General features: G+C 34.9%; 1 protein-coding gene across 1 annotated transcript in view; it reads right to left on the bottom strand.

Annotated features, from left to right (window-relative positions):
* LOC123675017 (inhibin beta chain) overlaps window positions 1-18,923 on the bottom strand; it is an 86,175-nt gene that overhangs the window by 8,885 nt on the left and 58,367 nt on the right. Inside the window, exon 2 of the mRNA XM_045610240.1 lies at window positions 610-812. Coding sequence (XP_045466196.1) covers window positions 610-812 — 203 coding nt within the window. The remainder of the gene's footprint in view (window positions 1-609; window positions 813-18,923) is intronic.

Below are 18,923 nucleotides of genomic sequence, written 5' to 3'. Positions count from 1 at the left end.
GGAATTTTTTTGTAAAGGCACTTGAAGAACAGATCGTTATATCATTTTGTCAGGTCAAATTCGAGATTTAGAAAGAGATGACTTTAGAACGAGAAGACATAGAAACTTTGTTAATAGTCAAAACTCGACTAGAGTTCCTATCAATAAGGGCGTTCGAATTTTTTCTGTTGATTTAAAAGCTGCAAATTCGATCGAGGTAAAAATTTGACCTATTATATACTCAATTTTCAACGTCTATCTTACCTAGACTCGAACGATTGTTTGGCAATCAACATTTCCCTCACTTGAGTTATACATATATTTTTGTCGATCATTTTTTGTTCAATTCGGTAAAATAATCCCAACAACTCGTCTCTTTGTATCGAAAAGGTTTTACATTTGTTCGATAAATGGAGAAATGCAGAGTTATAAACTAAATTTCTTCGTAATACAGGTAACTCTTTTCTTCGAAAGAACAGATTGAAAAAAGAAGAACAAATAAAATCAATCAAAAAAGGTTTGACTGCTACATATCCTCATCAAGAATGAAATATAATCTCCTTAGCACGACTATTACAAAATATTATTTCGAAAACGGTTGAAACAAGTGATAAAGCCAAAATTACCTACTTGTGAACTAAGTGTGATTGATTCTGGTAACTGCGATATGATTTTGAAGACAAATATTTGAGTCCTACATTTGTGTTCCCTGGTTCGTACGAGATCAGCCTTCACCCACAAGGTGGCGCTGCGGACGTTGAACTCCTGTCCTGCGTGTCCCACTTCCGAGCTCACCCTGAATTCCAAAAGCCGGTTCTGGTTCACTATGGAACCTGAAACAGAAATGACAAAAATTAATTGGAATATATCGCATTCGTTGTTTGAATATCACATAATTATTTTTGAATCAATTCGATAATAATGTAATAACTTTCAATAGAACATAGGTTATGATCCCAGAGCAGCTGGACATACCTAATTCATTTGTTGATGAGTAAAATCTGCCCACTAAGTATAAATAGTATTAATAAAATGTGCCCACTAAGTAGTAATAGTAGTAAGAGTGTTAACAATCAAGTCATGTCATGCTTAACCCTTTTTTCTAGCAAGAAAATGTTACGATTGAAAAAAACCTTTTTCTTCTTTGTTCTTGTTCTTCTGTGTGTCTTTATTTAATTAAGAAAACATGCTGGATTTCAAATTACATTGAAATCTGGCGATCAATTCAGACGTAGCCAAGATTTCGTATATATGTATTTAGATTTTAAATAAATGAGTCTAAATGACACAAAATCCATTTCCACAAATTCAAATAATAAGGAGGGTTTACACCACGTGTCATTCTCGTGATCGGCCAAAGTTCAATTACTTATTCCTCCTGATCGTTTTCGAGATCCCACCACTTTCTCGGGATGAATGAATTTTAGAAGAACCGTATTTTCAGCCTTTGACAAGACTTCTTGTATAATATTTTCACATGAAAATTCATAAAAAAATTAAATATTTGTTGAGAAAGTGTATATATTAATTCTTCAATAAAAAATTCATCTTATTCTTTTCATTCCTAAAACATTTATGAATAAAGTTTTTAGGAAATGTCTAACTCTTCAAAATGAATAATAGTGAAAACCTCATATGAATCGATGATCTTTAGCATAAAATAAAGCGTACTAATTTTTGAATCGATCGCTTATATGGTATATAACAATAATAATTTCGGTTTCTTCAAATGAATTTTTATTTCAATTGAATCAGTTGAATATTGACACTGAACTAATTTTGTCGAAAGGGGGTGATTTGTTCAGGTACAGAGTATAATTTTGAAACATTTTGTTAAATGAAAATGGAAAGAAAAAACCACACATTACTAAGTTTATTATAAAAATTGCAATTTTTATATTAGTTTCATATACGTATTCCAGGTGATCCAGATTTTAGTTCAATAACTTTAGGTCGGATAGAAAAACTTATCTCATGAAAAGAAGCTAATATAAATTTAGGTATATACCTATATACCTGTGTTGAAGTTCGAAAAAAAATTAGTTTTTTACTTATGACGTTAGTATTATTACATTGATTATTATAATTTTCAGGTAATGAATTGTAGATATTCCAATGTTCCCAATTAGGTAAATATCTCCTGCCAAAATTATTCAGTTGGGTAGATATAGGGGTGCGGTGATTGAAAATCTACACCACTGTTTTTTTTTTTGAGGAAATTATTTCATTTCTGCAATCAATAAAACTTCACTAAAAAAATGGTTACCTGAATTTTTTTCACAGAATGTACCATTTTCGAGATAATCGATTACAATGCGAACACTATTCATGGAAATCTACTAATATTAATTTTTAAAATTTTTCCATTAGTGATTAATGAAAGAACAAAAAATGACACAGAGTATTTTAACGCCTTCAGATGGCATTTAATTGATCATTTCAAAAAGAAACACATTTGAGACACTGAACAATGAAAAATTTTGGTGAATATTTTTTATTGTTTTTGATAAATATTCTTTCTGAAAGTGTTATAATGCATTAGGTCAATTTTTGTATTTTCATTTATACTCAATTACACACAATTACTCAATGGTACATTCTATGAAAAAATTCAAGATATCCTTATCTGAGTAAAGCTCTGGTTACTTCAGATATGAAATGTTTTTTTTTAAAAACTGGCAGTGGTGTAGATTTTCAATGAGAAAATTATCATCTCACTTTCACATCTACGCCACTGGATAATCACTACTAGTGTTTATCCAGTAGTAAAAACTCTTTTTTCTTTCTAACTTTAACACCCTCTATTTCGAAAACGTTAGGATATATGTTCTGAACGCCAAAGTTATTGAGCTAAAATCTGGACCACCCTGTATATTTTTCGAGGTTCATTCCAGAATTTTCTCTGATAATGGTGACGATCGATATTGACATGAAATTTCTCATAAAGCTTGGAATTGTTATTTTAAATTGAAATACAATCTTTCATGAAGATCAAATATCAACGAATTCAACCGAAATGCATTCAATATTCGAAACTACCCCGAAAATTCTAAGTTTGTAGGTTTTGCGGAGCGAGAGATCTCGTGTTTACGGACAGACATAATCGAATATGAGGACGATTCATCATCGTAATTATCGTTTGAGAACACTCCTGGCTCAAAATTCGGAAACGACATATATTATATGGTTACGAAATAATCCGTTTAGAGAACAAACGCTCATTACCTATACTTTTGGAAAAATCGTTGAAATTCTTTTTATCATGAAGCCTAATGAAACTGCTGCATTATATTATTTTTGTCAAAATAAATTACTTATATTTTCGAACTGTAACCCTATAAGTTGCATCAGACTTTAAGCTTTTGCTAGGTGTTGAACTTTCCAGTCTCTATTCTACAACTATTATTATTCTATAATTATTATGGTTATATCCAATAAAAAATGTATCTAAAAAAATATCTATATTTTAGATAATATAAATTTCCAATACTAATACGGCTCTGGTTTCGACTGTATCTCACCAAACTTTCTCTGTTTATCATGATCTACAACTCCTCTCATTCGGTAGGTTTCTTCCACCGTTCTATCATTCAACTACGGATGTACATCATTAAAATCTTATAGAGGAAAACCCAAATCGTATCATTCTCCAACAAAATCCGTCAACCGAAAAAATGTTCAGACATACTCCAAAGGTTAAATTTCGATGTGTAGTCCTTTTTCGTGAAACCAAAAGGGATGCAGGTGTCGGAAGACAACAGAAGTTCATCATTATCAAGTGCAAAGGACGTCCTAAGCCCACTTGAAAGAGTTCATAGAATGTTGAGGGTGTTGCTGCACTTACGGCTAGCGCTGAGCAAGAACAATTAGAACCGTCAAGTGTGAAAGAGACACTGGCCTCATATGGTGAGATCATACGTTTTCAGTGGCGTTCCAAGGCCCGATTGAAAAGTATCTCATTACTTCTATTCTAAAGGTGCTTCATCTCGATTGTGATGGTCGATGATATTCGATAATATAAATCAGAAGAATTATAAATTATTATAATTATAGGAACTTGATAATATATTTGATGAAGTTCCTTAATAAGAGATAAAAATTTGATTGCTCTACGATTTCTTTACGATGGTAGATATTTTGTAGTAACGTCTGTCCGTGAACACGACAACCGTCGAAGGGAAAAAAATTTTCAGGATATTTTGAAGTTCAATTCAAAGGGTTAGGACTGTTGAAATCAGGTGACCAATTTGGACTGAGCCAACGTGTCCTCTATATATTTAGACTTTATCAAGTCAAATTAAAATATAATTGATGATTAAAATTAACTTGCCCTGATGAAGTCTGAATATATGGACGAAACGTTGGCTTAGGCCAAATCCAATGGTTCTAACCCTGTAACTTGAACTTCCATGTTAAATGTTAAGGTTAACTCAAGGATGTGAAAACACCTTATACAGAGTGATTCATTGATAAATGAGCGAAAGCTAAGGGGAGATAGAGGACACTGAGGCGAGTCGGAATAATCTATATATTTGTCTGGTCTATCTCTCTTTATAATCAAGATACAAAGTGTTTTATTGATGCTGTCAATTTCTTCAATTACAAATAACTTTCGTACCACTCTTTATATTTCCATGATATTTGGTACGGTTATTCTTTGTACCAAGTACTTTATACAGACATTGAAAATGAATTTTTTTCAGGTCCAGCCTAAGAAAAATTGATAACTAAGATTCAACCCAAAAAACATCCTGTATATCAGAATTTCTTGCATTTGATAGGATATTCAGGGCCCCCTCTAGAGGCCGGCAAATCAGCATTTTGCCGGCAAATATTGCAGGGCAGCATTTCCTACTTTTTCCGAGAAACCAAATTCCTAGATTGATGTATTAAACAGATTCAACGAATTTCAAAGATATTTTTTATTGTATAACTCTATCATTAATAAAAAAAAAGGAAAAAATGTTCAGGTCCAGTTCTAGAAGGGCGGCAAATATTGCAGGGCGGCATTTTCTTCTTTTTCCGAGAAAAGGAATTTCCCAGATGATTTTTTTATCGAATTCACTAATCTTAAACATCTTTACATCAAGAAGATATGCAGCATCTACTCGTTTGTTGTTGTACTTATGAGCGCATTGAATTGAAAATGATGGTTAATCCGCATCAACATATTCTTTCACTCATTCATCTTGAAGAAAAAAAAGAAATGTTCGAGCGTTTTATGAATTCAAATTTCAGTAGAAAAATCTGAAACCTGAATTCGATTCATACAGTTATTCATTTATACATTAGAATTTAGTAGTTTATTGTTTATTACATTCCCCTTTTCCTAAATCATCTATTCTATTTAAATTGAAATTTATAAAAATACAAAACCCCAAACCTGCAAGGGCGCCGACTGATATTTTGCCGGAGCGGCAAAAACGCTAGAGCGGGCCCTTAGGATATTCGAATAAAGGATAAAACACTAAAAGGAGCAAGGAATTTCTCGAACTTCCGCGTGCGATTTCATTCATTCATTTTCGAATGCAGAAGTTCGGGAAATACCTGCTCCTTCCAGTTTTTTCTCCTTTATTCGAATATCCTATCAAATTCAAGAAATTTTGATAAACAGGGTGTTTTTTTGAGTTGAATTTTATAAATCAATTTTTCCTAGGCCGGACCTGAAAAAAAAATAATTTTCTATCTCTGTATGAAGTAGTTATTACAGAGAATAAAGGTACCAAACATCATGAGAATATATAGGGTGGTTGGAAAGTTATGGATAATTGAAGAAATTGACCAAATATTTAAAACACATTTTATCTTGATTATAAAGAGAGATAGAACCTTCAAATACAGCATATTCTGACTCGGTTCAGTGTCTTCTATCTACCCTTAGCTTTCGCCTATGTACCAATGAATCAGCCTGTATATTTATCAGAAGTTGTGATTTCGAATAACGTGGATAAGTTCGTTGGATAAGGGCCAAATCTGGTGAGAGGAAACAGAGAAAATTCAAGATGAGTATAACAAAAAAAAAAAAAGAGCAAACTGATACAGTCACTTGGACAAAATATTTATATACTTACTTATAATATAATTAATATATAATCATATTGATCATTGTTATTGAAAATGAAATAGAAATCAAGAAAAGAAATTGCGATAGCTCGTTTATTTAATCATAAATACAAATAGTAAATGGTTAATTTATGCTTGGAAAAACTTCAGTGGCAGATTTCCAGGGGTGACATTGCTCCTTATGAAATTTAATTTAAAATAGCTTAATCTTTTCATTTGGTCTAGGCCGAATCGTAAAAGCGAAAACATTATTTCTTTTGACCATAAGAAACTACTGTTGAAAGTCAATATGTAATGATCGATCGGTCGGTAACTCTTCTAAATTCTGGGTTAAGAGAATTAATCAAATTTTGACGGAATCGACAGCACTCATCTCTTAAGCTTAGATTATGATTCACTCGACAGGATGGTGCGAAAGACATGATACTATACCACCCTGTTTTTTCAATGTGAATGCCCAATTTTTACATCATACTCATAATTTTGTTTTGAAGAGAAGAACGACCTGGACGTTATTCCAGTTGTCAGGTATTGTTCCGCTTTGCAAACACTCATCTAGGAGAATATTCAAGGAATTAAGAGTTGCAGCACCTCCCAACTGTATCATCTCCTTTGTAATTCCATCTTAGCCTGGGCTCGACCGCTTTTCATTTGTGAGAGGGCGAGAGTGATTTCGTGATTTCCATAGACCTATAAGTCTCCTTCCACATCCGTATGAATTACTGACAAAAGTAATTATGAACAGACTGACCACTTAATTTGACAGCTATCAATCTCTGGAACAGGCGGGCTTTCGTAGAGGTTTTGGCACTACCGAACAAATTCATAACATCAGAACACTAATCGAATAATGCAATGAATACAACATAACTGTTCATCTGGCCTTCATCGACTACAACAATGCGTTCGGCTTCATCGAGCTATGGGCTGTGTTTCGAGCGATGGACAATGCAAGGGTTGATTCCAGATACAGAAGCCTTTTTGAGTACATTCATGAAAAAGCAACGCTTCAAGTGAGGATCGGAGAAGGTTTATCAACCGGACTAATTCCTGTTCGGAGAGGGGTGAGGGGTGAGAGTGACACTATTTCTCCGAAGCTTTTTACACTGGCACTGGAAGATGTTTTTAAAAACCTCCATTGGGAACACAGGGGCCTTAAGATCGATGGCCGAAATTTGAATCACCTGAGTTTCGCGGATGATATGTGCTTATCAGCAGCGACTGGGTCGAGCTTTTGGAGTTGAAGACAGCTTCGGAGAGGGTAGGCCTAACAATGAACCTAGCGAAGACTAAAATTCTGACAACAGAAGATAGGAACATCCACATAGGTATGCAAGCGATCGAAAGGGATTATATCTACCTGTGTCATCAAATGAAACTGGGAATAGAAAACCAGCAAGCCGAAATTCAAAGAAGAGTCCGTATGACTTGGGCCGCTGCTGGAAAACTCAGCCACACCCTAAGAAATCCTGATATACCTGTCAACCTCAAATCAAAAGTTTTCAACACCTGTATCCTTCCGATCCTCACATATGGGCTAGAGTCGACTACTCTGACTTGCAGAAGCGCTAACAAGCTCAGAACAACACAAAGGGCCATTGAAAGACTAATGCTGGGCATCAACCTCCAAGATCGCATAAGGAACGAAGAGATCAGACGGCAAACACAGGTGGAAGATGTAATAAAACGAGTTGCTACCATGAAGTGGGCTTGTGCAGGACACGTTGCTCGACAGGATGACACCCGTTGGACAAGACATATCATGCAGTGAAGGCCGAGACTGCATAAAAGAAGCGTCGGGCGATCCCCTAGAAGATATATGGACGACATTAGAGATACTGCGGGTCGTAACTGGTATAGAACAGCTAGGGATAGAGAAGAGTGGAAGAAAAGAGGGGAGGCCTATGTCGAGGAGTGGATTCTGAAGGGCTGCTAAAAAAGAGAAGAAGAAGAAGAAGACTTATAATTTCTCATGAAATTGTGATTTCGAAATACCCTACTTGTCATAATTTATCTGTTGTACTTTTTGACGTGGACCACTTTTTCCGAAAAGAAAAAATTATGTTTGTAATGGTTTAAACTGAAAATCATATCTTGAAAACTGTTCAAGATGATTGTACTTTTCATTTTTTTGAATTCCCTGAAAGTTTTCAAGTCTTCTGCTTATTTACTCTAAAGGTGGTTCAAGAGACATTGCTATTTTGAAAAATAGCCTTTGAAAAAAATGTTAATCAAAATTCGATTTTCTCAAATGCACGCCCTGAATTTTCATTTGCTTGTTCTATAGCCTATTGCGTTGCCCTCATTTGTCGTCTAGAGATATTCTGCCTAAAATAAATAATTTTCAAAATGCTTCGCATTTCAGATTCAACATACAGAGTATTATACTTGCGGAAGTTTTTGACGGATCCATTCTTGTCAAAAATCGAAGGGATCTCTCAAGTAAACATAAACTGACAAATTGCTTTCCATGAAAACTTACACGCTAAAAATTGGTAAAACTTGCCTTTCCTTCAATTCCTCAGCAATTTCGAGAAAAAAAATTTTTTCTCATTCTTGGAATCGCGAGACTTTTCAAGGAAAGGCTTAGAAGCTTTTGCTTCCATAAAAAACCTTCTAAAAACTTTCGTATTTATTTGGTAATACTCTGTAAACCTACTTCAGAAGGTAAACCAATGGACTAGTTTAGTGATGTTGATAATACTTTATTTGACACGATAGAATTAAAATATAGAGCAAAACTGATAAATCAGTGAAAAAAATTTGAAAATCCATCAATGAATGACTGAGAAATAGATTATTTAAATTTACGTATTTTAGCGCGGAACGTCTTTGGTTTGTGACTTCACTGCACTTGCCTGTGATCGCTACACCATGAATTACGTTTAAATACTTAGCCGCGCCAAGGCTCTCGCGCCGTTTGTAGTTGTACAGTGTAGTTTTAACTCGAGTTTTGTTTTTGAGTCACCATAATGGAAGAAGGCTTCGTGAAAGGACAAAGTGACAATTTGCCTCAAATAGATATATTCGCAGTGATGGAGTTTTTTTCTTCAAATCCATCTTATGTCAGTGCTGAAATGAAAGGAGTTAAAGTTTTCAAGTAAGTATCTACTCTTGAGTTTGCTTCATCATGGTTCAACTTATAACGATGATTTATTTAAAAAACGTTTCATAAACAGTTTGTAGTTGAGTACTGGTTGTTGAAGTCTATCAATGGCAAAACATATTTATGTGAGGAGTAAAAAGAGAAAAAAGTAATTTATATGTATGTATATAGTAAATTATTTCAGCCATCGTGTAACGAACAAAACACGACACGAACGGCACAAGTGATTGTACACTAATCAATTCGTAAGCACTCTGCGAATACCAGTCGTCTAGTGTCTGACGTCACGCCACTTACACGTATTATGAAATTATTTTTTCCAAGCGCAACTTCAAAGTCCCATAACTTTTTCATTTCTAGAGATATTTCAATGATTCTTCCACAATTTTGTTTCATTTTACTTAAATTTTTAGAATTAATCCTTAACAAAAAAATGAAAACTAGTCCATTCAAAATTCCATTATAGAACAAAAAATAATCAGGTATCAAAAGTAATCTGTCGAATACATACATATACATACATTCATTGTGATGTCCATGGAAGGAAATATTATAGTATTGTTAGAAATCTCGAAAAATTGAATAGAGAAAAACTCATACATAATAAGAATATAAATCCAATGTTGAATCTGCTTGCGCATCCTACCACAAGTAGGGGGGACATTTGTGGATAAATTTTTATCGTTTCTCCATCTCTTGGAGCCGTTCACTCCCAGATGGGTACAGCAATAAAATTAATATACACGCCATCAATTACTAACAACAATATCATAAATTTGTATTTGAGAAATGGGATGTAGTCTATGATCGCTATTTATCATAGGGATTGGCCAGAGACGCGAGTTTCTTGTATTTTGATAACACTCTTGGCAATGTTGGGAGAGCATCCTTGTTTTTAGCTCTAATGGCCTATTCAAAAACGAGCAGTTCAGTAGGAACGAATTTTATGGTTCTGATTTACCCTCGGATTCACCTACTGTCCTACGATAACAAGAATTCAAATGACTAGAATATTGTTTCTCTAATTCTGTGGTTATTCCGTTCATTCTTCCACATATTGTAGAACAAAATCGTGCGAGAATATATCAGAAACGCACAGTTTTCATGGTTATATTTTATTATTCTATGTTGGCACTCCGAACTTTCCGCTACGGCTTTATCTGTCAATTCATCAAATTGCCTTAAAGAAATCAGTTCTGCCAACCAACATTTTTCAATGTAAAAATCACTAAATTATATTTATGGAAATATTTCATTAATTTCAATGAAAATGCAATGAATTAGAGAAAATAATGTATAATACTCGTACAGAAGGCTCATTCTACCACTCGTTCATTCCAAAACTCGCCACTTCGTGGCTCGTTTTTGAATTTTGAACTCGTGGAAGAATATCAATGCCTTCTGCACTTGTATTATAAATAACTATTCTCTATTTCAGTATCGTAATGAGATCATTACAGTTCTAGAAAACAGTGCTGTAATGAACTCATTACAGCATCGTTTTGAGTTATATTTTGTTTTGTGGTTGTCTCTACTGACTTCCAATCTTATCAAATTTCAACAAACATCAATAATTGGCAATATGATATAATTTGGATATAGTGGAATGATTTGCAACATTATTCGCAATTTCTCTTAATTCTGGTGGTGTTAAATCGATTTGGTCAGATATAATTCAAGAATTTAATGCGTAATTGTAAATTATTTCAAAATTCGAAATGTACAATTCATATTCAAATTCCGTAATCTGTCAATTTTCGTAACAGTCACACCAACTGCCAAGATACAAAACAAAAGTCACTAGGATATATATTCTGAATTCTTCATTGAATTTCGACAATATTACACAAAACTTGACTGAAATAGAGAAAATATCGTCTAATACTCGTTGCAGAAAGCAATTCCAACACTCTTGCGTTCGAAAACTCGCTCCTTCGTCGCTCGTTTTCGCATTCGTGTTGGAATAGGAGCCCATTCTGCAACTTGTTTTAGAATATACTATTCTCCAATATGTTGTTTTTTTGGTTGATTTATAATATTGCATTCGTGCAACCCTTGAAAAATCTGGAATCTAATATACCTGATAAAAAGTTCTATGAAAAAAAAAAGAGGTAAGAAGTGAAGAACATTCATTCAATTGCACTTTCGAAGATCCCATCACAGTATATGATACAGTGATGGGATGAGAACCATAGAAAATTGCAGAGGGTATCGGAAAAAAAATACCAAACATTGCCGTCATTACAGATCCGATAGGACTGAAATTTTGCTTGTTCAAATATGAAATAATCGTTTCAAGTTTTATGCGAAATTTCGTATTCATCAGAACTAAATAAAACTCATCCAGAGTATGTAATGAAATTACCCAATAATTCCAGAACAGCAGATCTGACCGTGTTGAGATATCGCAAGTAAATACAGGGTGTTCCGGGAAGAATGCGACAAACGAAGCATTCACGAGTCATCATGGAGGACTCGTATCAAAAGGTTCCAATCGCCTGAGTACCTCCATATAGCCTTCATTCATGGTATCCGTTTGTCGCATTCTTCCAGGGAAACCCTGTAGACAAAATCGATTTTAAGCTTTATGTGGAATTTTATATTGATATCAAACGTACAGAAGAATGAGTATTGAAAAAGAATTGTCAAAGATTTTTGCGATACCGATCGAGGTTTTGCGAATAATTTCATAATAATAATTTCAAGCTTCGTGCAGAATTTCGTGTTGAAAGCTTCAGCAGAAGCATAGACATCTCAAGAACAAAATTAAATGAAATTACCATCAGAGTAATAAACATAGATGTAGCGAGCATATGTCATAATCAGTAAGAAGCAAATTTTGTCCCCAACATGAACTATCAAATTTGACATGAAGAGCGGGTAAATGAAAACGTATCACGATATTTCACTCAATTCGTGAGTTTCTCGACAAAGAACGCCTAGTGAATAAACGTTTTATATCAACTCAAAAGATATTGAAATAATTATCTAAATATATCAGAAATCCAGAAAACAAACTTCAAGCGCGCCAAACGACGTGAAACAATCGATGACACTAGGAGAGTGTCATCATTAATGAAAACTTATATATTTTTTTATTATGTCAACATTACTATATCATTATGAATCTTTATTATATTGAGTGAAATATATTTATTTGAGTGTTTCCGGATTGAATATGCAAATTTGAATATTTGGAATCCGATATTGTCGAATTTATAATAAGCAGAATATTTATCATTTTCTGTATGTACCTGCTGAAATCCAAGGTTTGAATTTGAGCAGGTAGATACAGAAAATGATAAATATTCTGCTCATTATAAATTATCTATCTATGTAAAATTACCTAGTAATTCCGTTACCTAGTTATAATAAAATAACATGTTTAAGCAGCAAAATTTCCTGTTGACCGTGTCAACAGAAATATTAAAAAAATACTCTCACTTGAATTCAGGAGTTTTTGAGTACTTGTTCATTGACAATTACAATGATGACTCTTTTTTCATTTCCTGAGGAATTGTGTTACTTCTTTCTCAATTGAAAAATGCATAACAGTAACAAATTGACTTCACTTTGATGTTGAATGATCAACAATGTTCAAGCCATTATATGATAAAGTAAAATGATATCGGCTACTGAACGTAAGTAATATTGCTGATATTGATAGTAACCCCTGAAAGTAAACACATTCAATTTAAATCACGAAAACCGTTTCTGGTTGAAACTTTTTGAGCGCATTCGCCATTTTGTAACGAATTATATTGAATAAGATGCACCAAATTTTATCATTAAGAAATAAGCACTGACGTGAAGTCAAGAACTTTTGATGGCTCATTCATTTATGCGTACTTTGTGCCCTTGCACACCAAAGAAGTTTATACCTAAAGATATACGAAAAGTGATTTATCAGACTTGATTCTTGTTTGTTGGTACAATCCTGTTGAAATTCGATATGAATGTTATGATTATTTCCATTCACAAAATTTAAGATTGATTACTCGAACAACAAATTTTTCGTTGAGTTTTAAACTACAAGCTGTCCCAAATTTGATGCAAACTGAAAGCATCTCGAGAACCATAAAAGACTAATAATAATAAGATATCAGAAGCCAGATTAGAGATATCTTGATTGGTTCTCGAATTACAGGCCATTTCTGAAAATAAGCTGTCCTAAATATTGCGCTATATCTTGGTTCCTATTCGAGATATTCTAAAAATTCCAAAACATTTCCTTCAGCAATTTTTATGGTTTATAAAACCTAAATTTTTGTTTCGGAAATCTCAGCACACAAACATTGTTTAGGCCAAGTTCCCGAAAACTGTAATTTTGTGATTGAAATTGACGATGAATAAATTATTGTTATATTATTATTATCGTTGAAATGTCTTCCATGCAGGGGCTTCTCTCCCCATCTATCCAATTTTTCTTGGTTTGTCTGGTGGTTGTATGAAAATTGCTCCTTGTGAAGTTGTAAAGGTGTTGATTCGTCTGCTTCACACAGTATTTTGTAGAACTCTGATGTACTTGCTTGATCTCTGAAGTATTCCCGTAGGCTTTCTATCTGCCCACTAGCAAGTTCCATGATGTCCGTAAGACCCCTGCCTCCTTTATTCCTCGGCAGTGTAGTCCTCTCAATGCTGCTTTTCGGATGGTGCTTGTTTGCTTTTGTCATCAACGTTCTCATTTTACGTTGCAAGTTTTCGATGTCTGTTTTGCTCCATGGAACTATTCCGAATGAGTATGTTAGAATTGAACATGCATATGTGTTGATGGCTCTCGTCATGTTCCTGCTGTTGAGGTTTGTTTTTAAGATTTTTTTGGTTCTCCTAATGAACTCAGTCGTTAAGTCTTGCTTCATTCTTTGGTGGTTGATTCGTCGATTCTGTTTCATTCCAAGATATTTATAAAGATCATCCAACTTCATTGCTTCTATTTGCTGTCCATTTGCGAGAGTGATCGGTTCATCTTGTATTCTTCCTCTCACTACGCTGAGAGTACGACATTTGTCCAAACCGAATTCCATACCTACATCTTTCGAAAAATGTTCCACTAGTTTGACCATAATTTCTAGGTGGTTCTTATTGCCTGTTATCAGTTTCAAATCATCCATGTACAGCAAATGATTGAGGGTGGTAGTATTATTATTTCCTTTAATGTTGAAACCCTTTTCAGTAGCGTTTAGCTGTTTAGAGAGTGGGTTCAGCGCCAAGCAGAACCATAAAGGGCTCATGGAGTCACCTTGGAAAATTCCCCTCTTAATTGGAATCAGTTTGGTTTTTATGTTTGCCGTGGAAAGCTCGATGTTCGTTTTCCAATTGTCCATTGCAAGCTTTAGAAAATTGGTTATAATTGGATCGATCTTGTATATCTCCAAAATTTTCTTCAGCCAGCCATGTGGAAGTGAGTCGAAAGCCTTCTTATAATCAAAATAAGTCATGAAAAGGTTTCTATGTTTCTTGAAGGCTTGGTTGCATATGATGGAATCTATTACCAGCTGTTCCTTCGATCCTTGTGCATTCTTGGAACATCCTTTCTGCTGTGTTGTTATTATTTTATTTTTCTCGCAATGTTTGTAGATACGAGATGCTAAACATGATGTGATGATTTTGTATATTGTTGGTAGGCATGTTATAGGTCTATATTTTGATGGATCCATAGTGTTTTGAAAATCCTTCGGTATTAGGTAAGTGATACCTGTTGTTAAAAATGTTGGCATTTCTGTTGGATTATGTATTATGTTATTTATGTATTCGACTAGCCTGCCGTGCAGACACCAAAACTTCTTCAACCAGAAGTTGTGAATTCCATCTGGGCCTGGAGATTTCCAATTGTGAGTGTTCTTCAATATTTCCTGTAGTTCTTCAGACGTTATTACACTATGTGGCATATTTTCTATGGTCTCACATGATTTCTCCTCTCTTCTTATCCAATGCGCTTTGGAGTTAAAAGGAGTTGGTGTTGACAGTTGATCGGTCCAAAAACTCTCCATATCTTCGGCGCTTGGAGGACTCACTAATTTAGTTGACGTTTGTTCATTAAGCATTCTATAAAAGTTCTTTTCGGAGTTTTAAAAAATCATATTGTCATGTTTTCGTTTATAGCTCTCATTGTATCTTCTCAGTCGTTCAGAGTATACACTTAATTTTTGTTTGAGTGTATCTAGAGTTTCTTGAGCACTTTCATTGTTGGCGTCGTAGTTTGCATGTCGCCTATGGCGATCCATAATTGCATCCACTATTTTCTGTAGTTTTCTCGACGGAGAACCTTTTTCAAATTGTGTTAACCGTCCTATATCTTGTCGGAGGCTATGTACTTTTGCTTCTAGCCTATTTTGCCAATGTGGTTTGTTATTCTGTTTTTTCTGTGCTGGTTGCTCACTTCTAGGTTTTGGCTTCACACCGAGCACTGCTGATATTGTAGAGGCTGCACAGTAGGTAATAAGATGCAATGACTCTAGGTTTTGGTCATTCGAAAAAAACGGTGGAATTATCTCTTTGTTCATTATGTGCAGAATATGTGAGAGTTTTTTCGATGTCTTCAGTCTAGGAAGAATTGGTCGTTTAAGAGGATCAGTACCCTCGAATTCTATAAAATATCTATTCATTGTAACAGATAATTGCTCTAATAGATCTCTTCGACTTTCTTCTCGGTTTTCCATAGTCGCAGTTTGTATATTCCGCCATTGCTCATCTCTTGCTAGTGCCAAATCTCCGCTGTTTTGTTCCTCAGTATTAATTTGTGCATTGATGTTGTGTTGGTTTTCAGCACAATTGTAGTTTTCTTCAATTGTCACTTCGTTGTTAGTGGGGTTCCTATTCTGTAGCCTCAGTTGGACTTCATTTTTTATTGTGTTAAGTCTCTCATCGGGTACAAGTTTATTTCTCAATATGACCCGGTATTGGTCGGCTACTCTTTGTTCAGAAACTTGAAGTTCGGGATAGTTTCTGTGGAATTCTGCAAACAGCTTTTGCCGGTAGCCTATTTTATCCTCTTCCATATTAGTTACTTCATAGTATATGCGCATGATAGTTTCATTTATCGAACTTGTCCATTTCATGCGTCTTCTTGGTAGACCTGCTTGGGTGAGTGCTGGTTGGGGATCCTGCACAGCACCTTCAGCAGTCGGAGAAACTCGTGTTATTCTTCTCCTAGAATGTTGAGATTGTGGAGGCGTAGCATTTTGATCGACAGACGCCCGTCTCCTTAGCACTCTGTCACCGACGTCCCGCATACTGTCATGTCCAGCGCCGGCTCCAGACACGCCCTGACGAACCTCAGGCAGCGGCTCTATATTTCGATTCCTTAAATTCACCATCATTCATGGGTTCCTCCGTGTCGTGGGGGAGACGGCCTTTGATCGATTTTTACGATCCGCAGAGCTACGGTGGGAGAATTCTTGAGCTGCTTTCCACACGGCTTCGTCCGTTACCCTGGACAGGGACCCTTCGACAGGTTATTATTATTCCGACTTTTGCCTATACGCGTAGGATTTCTCCTCGCTGTCGGCTTCTCACTCCTCGCTAAGAGGAACATTCACTCAATCCCAGATATTTAAAATATCAGAAGGGTAGAGCTCGGTCGTGTCCGGTCCTTGTGGTCCCCCTGGTTGTCGTCGAACTTCTGGTTCTCTTACACGCGATCCTTGGACCTGTCCTTCGCTTCCTAGGAATTTTCTCACCGTCCTTGCAGTACCTAAAAGAACAGCTTTTTGCATTACATTACATATATACTCACTAAGCCCTAGTTGCTTGATATTTCTCTTGAGATTTTTTGGTACTATTCCTGTTGTTGAGATGATAATTGGAATAGTTCTCGTTGATATCATTCCCCACTGGCGCTTTATCTGAAATTCGAGGTCCCTATATTTTGAAATTTTTTCGACCTCTTTTTGACGCATGTTGTTGTTATTAGGAATTGCTACGTCGATGAGTATAGCTGCCTATATTATTATTATTATTATATTATTATTATATTATATGATAGGTACTCAAAACTGATCATAAAAATCATCTCGCACCTATATCTCTGAAACGATCATTATTTTCTATGCTCTGTTATGAGTATCATATGAATTATAATAAATGAAAAAAAAGATTCAGAATGTTTTGAATTTCTCGAACAGAAACCAAAATATACCGAAATAATTGAAACAGTCTTTTTTTACCTGTAACTGGAGAGCGATCAAAATACCTATAATCTGCTTTCTGATATCTTATTATTTCGAAAAAAGGATAGGGGTTCTTGAATATTTTTTCTCTGGATCTTAAAGTTCTCGAGATGCTCTCAGTGAACAACGAATTTGGCATCCCCTTTGCATATACATTAACACACAGAATTTATGAAATGTATGAAAAATTGAAATTTCAGTAGTATTCAATTTTTTTTCCTCTAACGATTTCAAATATTGAGTGTCGGGAATAATACACGAAAATCATTTTTTGAAATATTGATATGTACAGGGTGGGCAAATAAGCGAGGTAAGCGGCTATATCTCAGGATCCACTCATCGTAGAGACTTGCGGTAAAAATTTTACCACTAAAGTGTACAAGAAAACACAGTGGAAATTGTTTTGAAGTTCATACCTCTACCGCTAGGGGCGTAATAGCTACCGTCGAGTGGAAAAATGAATTTTACTCGAAAATGTTTCATATGAAGTTGAAAAAAATATCATCACTGTAATTCTTGGGAAATTTTCTATCTTTTTGAATTGTCACTTTCAATTTTACGACATCAAATAAGGGTAGGTGAAAGGGAGAAATCTGACTGATTGAAACACCTGTAACTTCAGTTTGTAACAACATTTTTGAGCAAATTAGATCTCGTCTGAAAGAAAATATCTTGTTAATTGAGGACAAAATATAGTCATGATAAATTTGTTTTTGCTGTTTTCGATAGGGGGCGCCAAGTCAGAAGTTCATTGTTTTGTTCATTTTACTTCGAAATTTCAAATGTAATGATAGGATTTTCTTAACAGAAACAGAAGTTCCATCGAATTTTCATGAAAAAACCTAAAGATCGCAAAGCGATAGCTTCAGGCAATCTGGAGTTATGGCCGAAAGAAGATATTCTTCAACTGATGCACTGTGAAAAACCAAATTGTTTCTAGAAGTTCTGACAGAAACAGAAATCCCATCAAATTTGTATGAAAAAACCAAAAGGTCGTGAAGCGATAGCTTCAGGCGTTCTGGAGTTATGGCCGAAAAAAGATATTCTTCAACTGATGCACTGAGAAACTAAATTGTGTCTTCTTTCGGCCATAACTCCAGACCGCCTTAAGCTATCGCTTTGCGACCTTCTGGTTTTTTCAGACAAATTTTATGGGATTTCTGTTTTTGTCAGTACCTAAAGACACAATTTGGTTTTTCACAGTGTGCATCAGTTGAAGAATATCTTCTTTCAGCCATAACTTCGGAACGCCTGAAAATATCTCTTAGCGACCTGCAGGTGTTTTCATGCAATATTGATTGAATTTCTGTTTCTGTTAAGAAAATCCTATCATTACATTTGAAATTTCGGAGTAAAATGAACAAACCAATGAACTCCTGACTTAGCGCCCCCTATAGAAAGCAGCAAAAACAAATTCATCATGAGTATATTTCATCCTCAATCAACAAGATATTATCTCTCAGACGAGATCTAATTTGCTCAAAAATGTTGAGCCAAACTGAAGTTACAGGCGTTTCAATCAGTCAGATTTCTCCCTTTCACCTACCCTTATTTGATGTCGTAAAATCGAAAGTGACAATTCAAAAAGATAGAGAATTTTCCAAGGA

Source organism: Harmonia axyridis, chromosome 3 (assembly GCF_914767665.1).
Source record: "Harmonia axyridis chromosome 3, icHarAxyr1.1, whole genome shotgun sequence".
Classification (NCBI taxonomy): Eukaryota; Metazoa; Arthropoda; class Insecta; order Coleoptera; family Coccinellidae; genus Harmonia; species Harmonia axyridis.
Note: the sequence above shows the minus strand (reverse complement) of the source record. Positions and strands in the feature narration are given on the sequence as shown.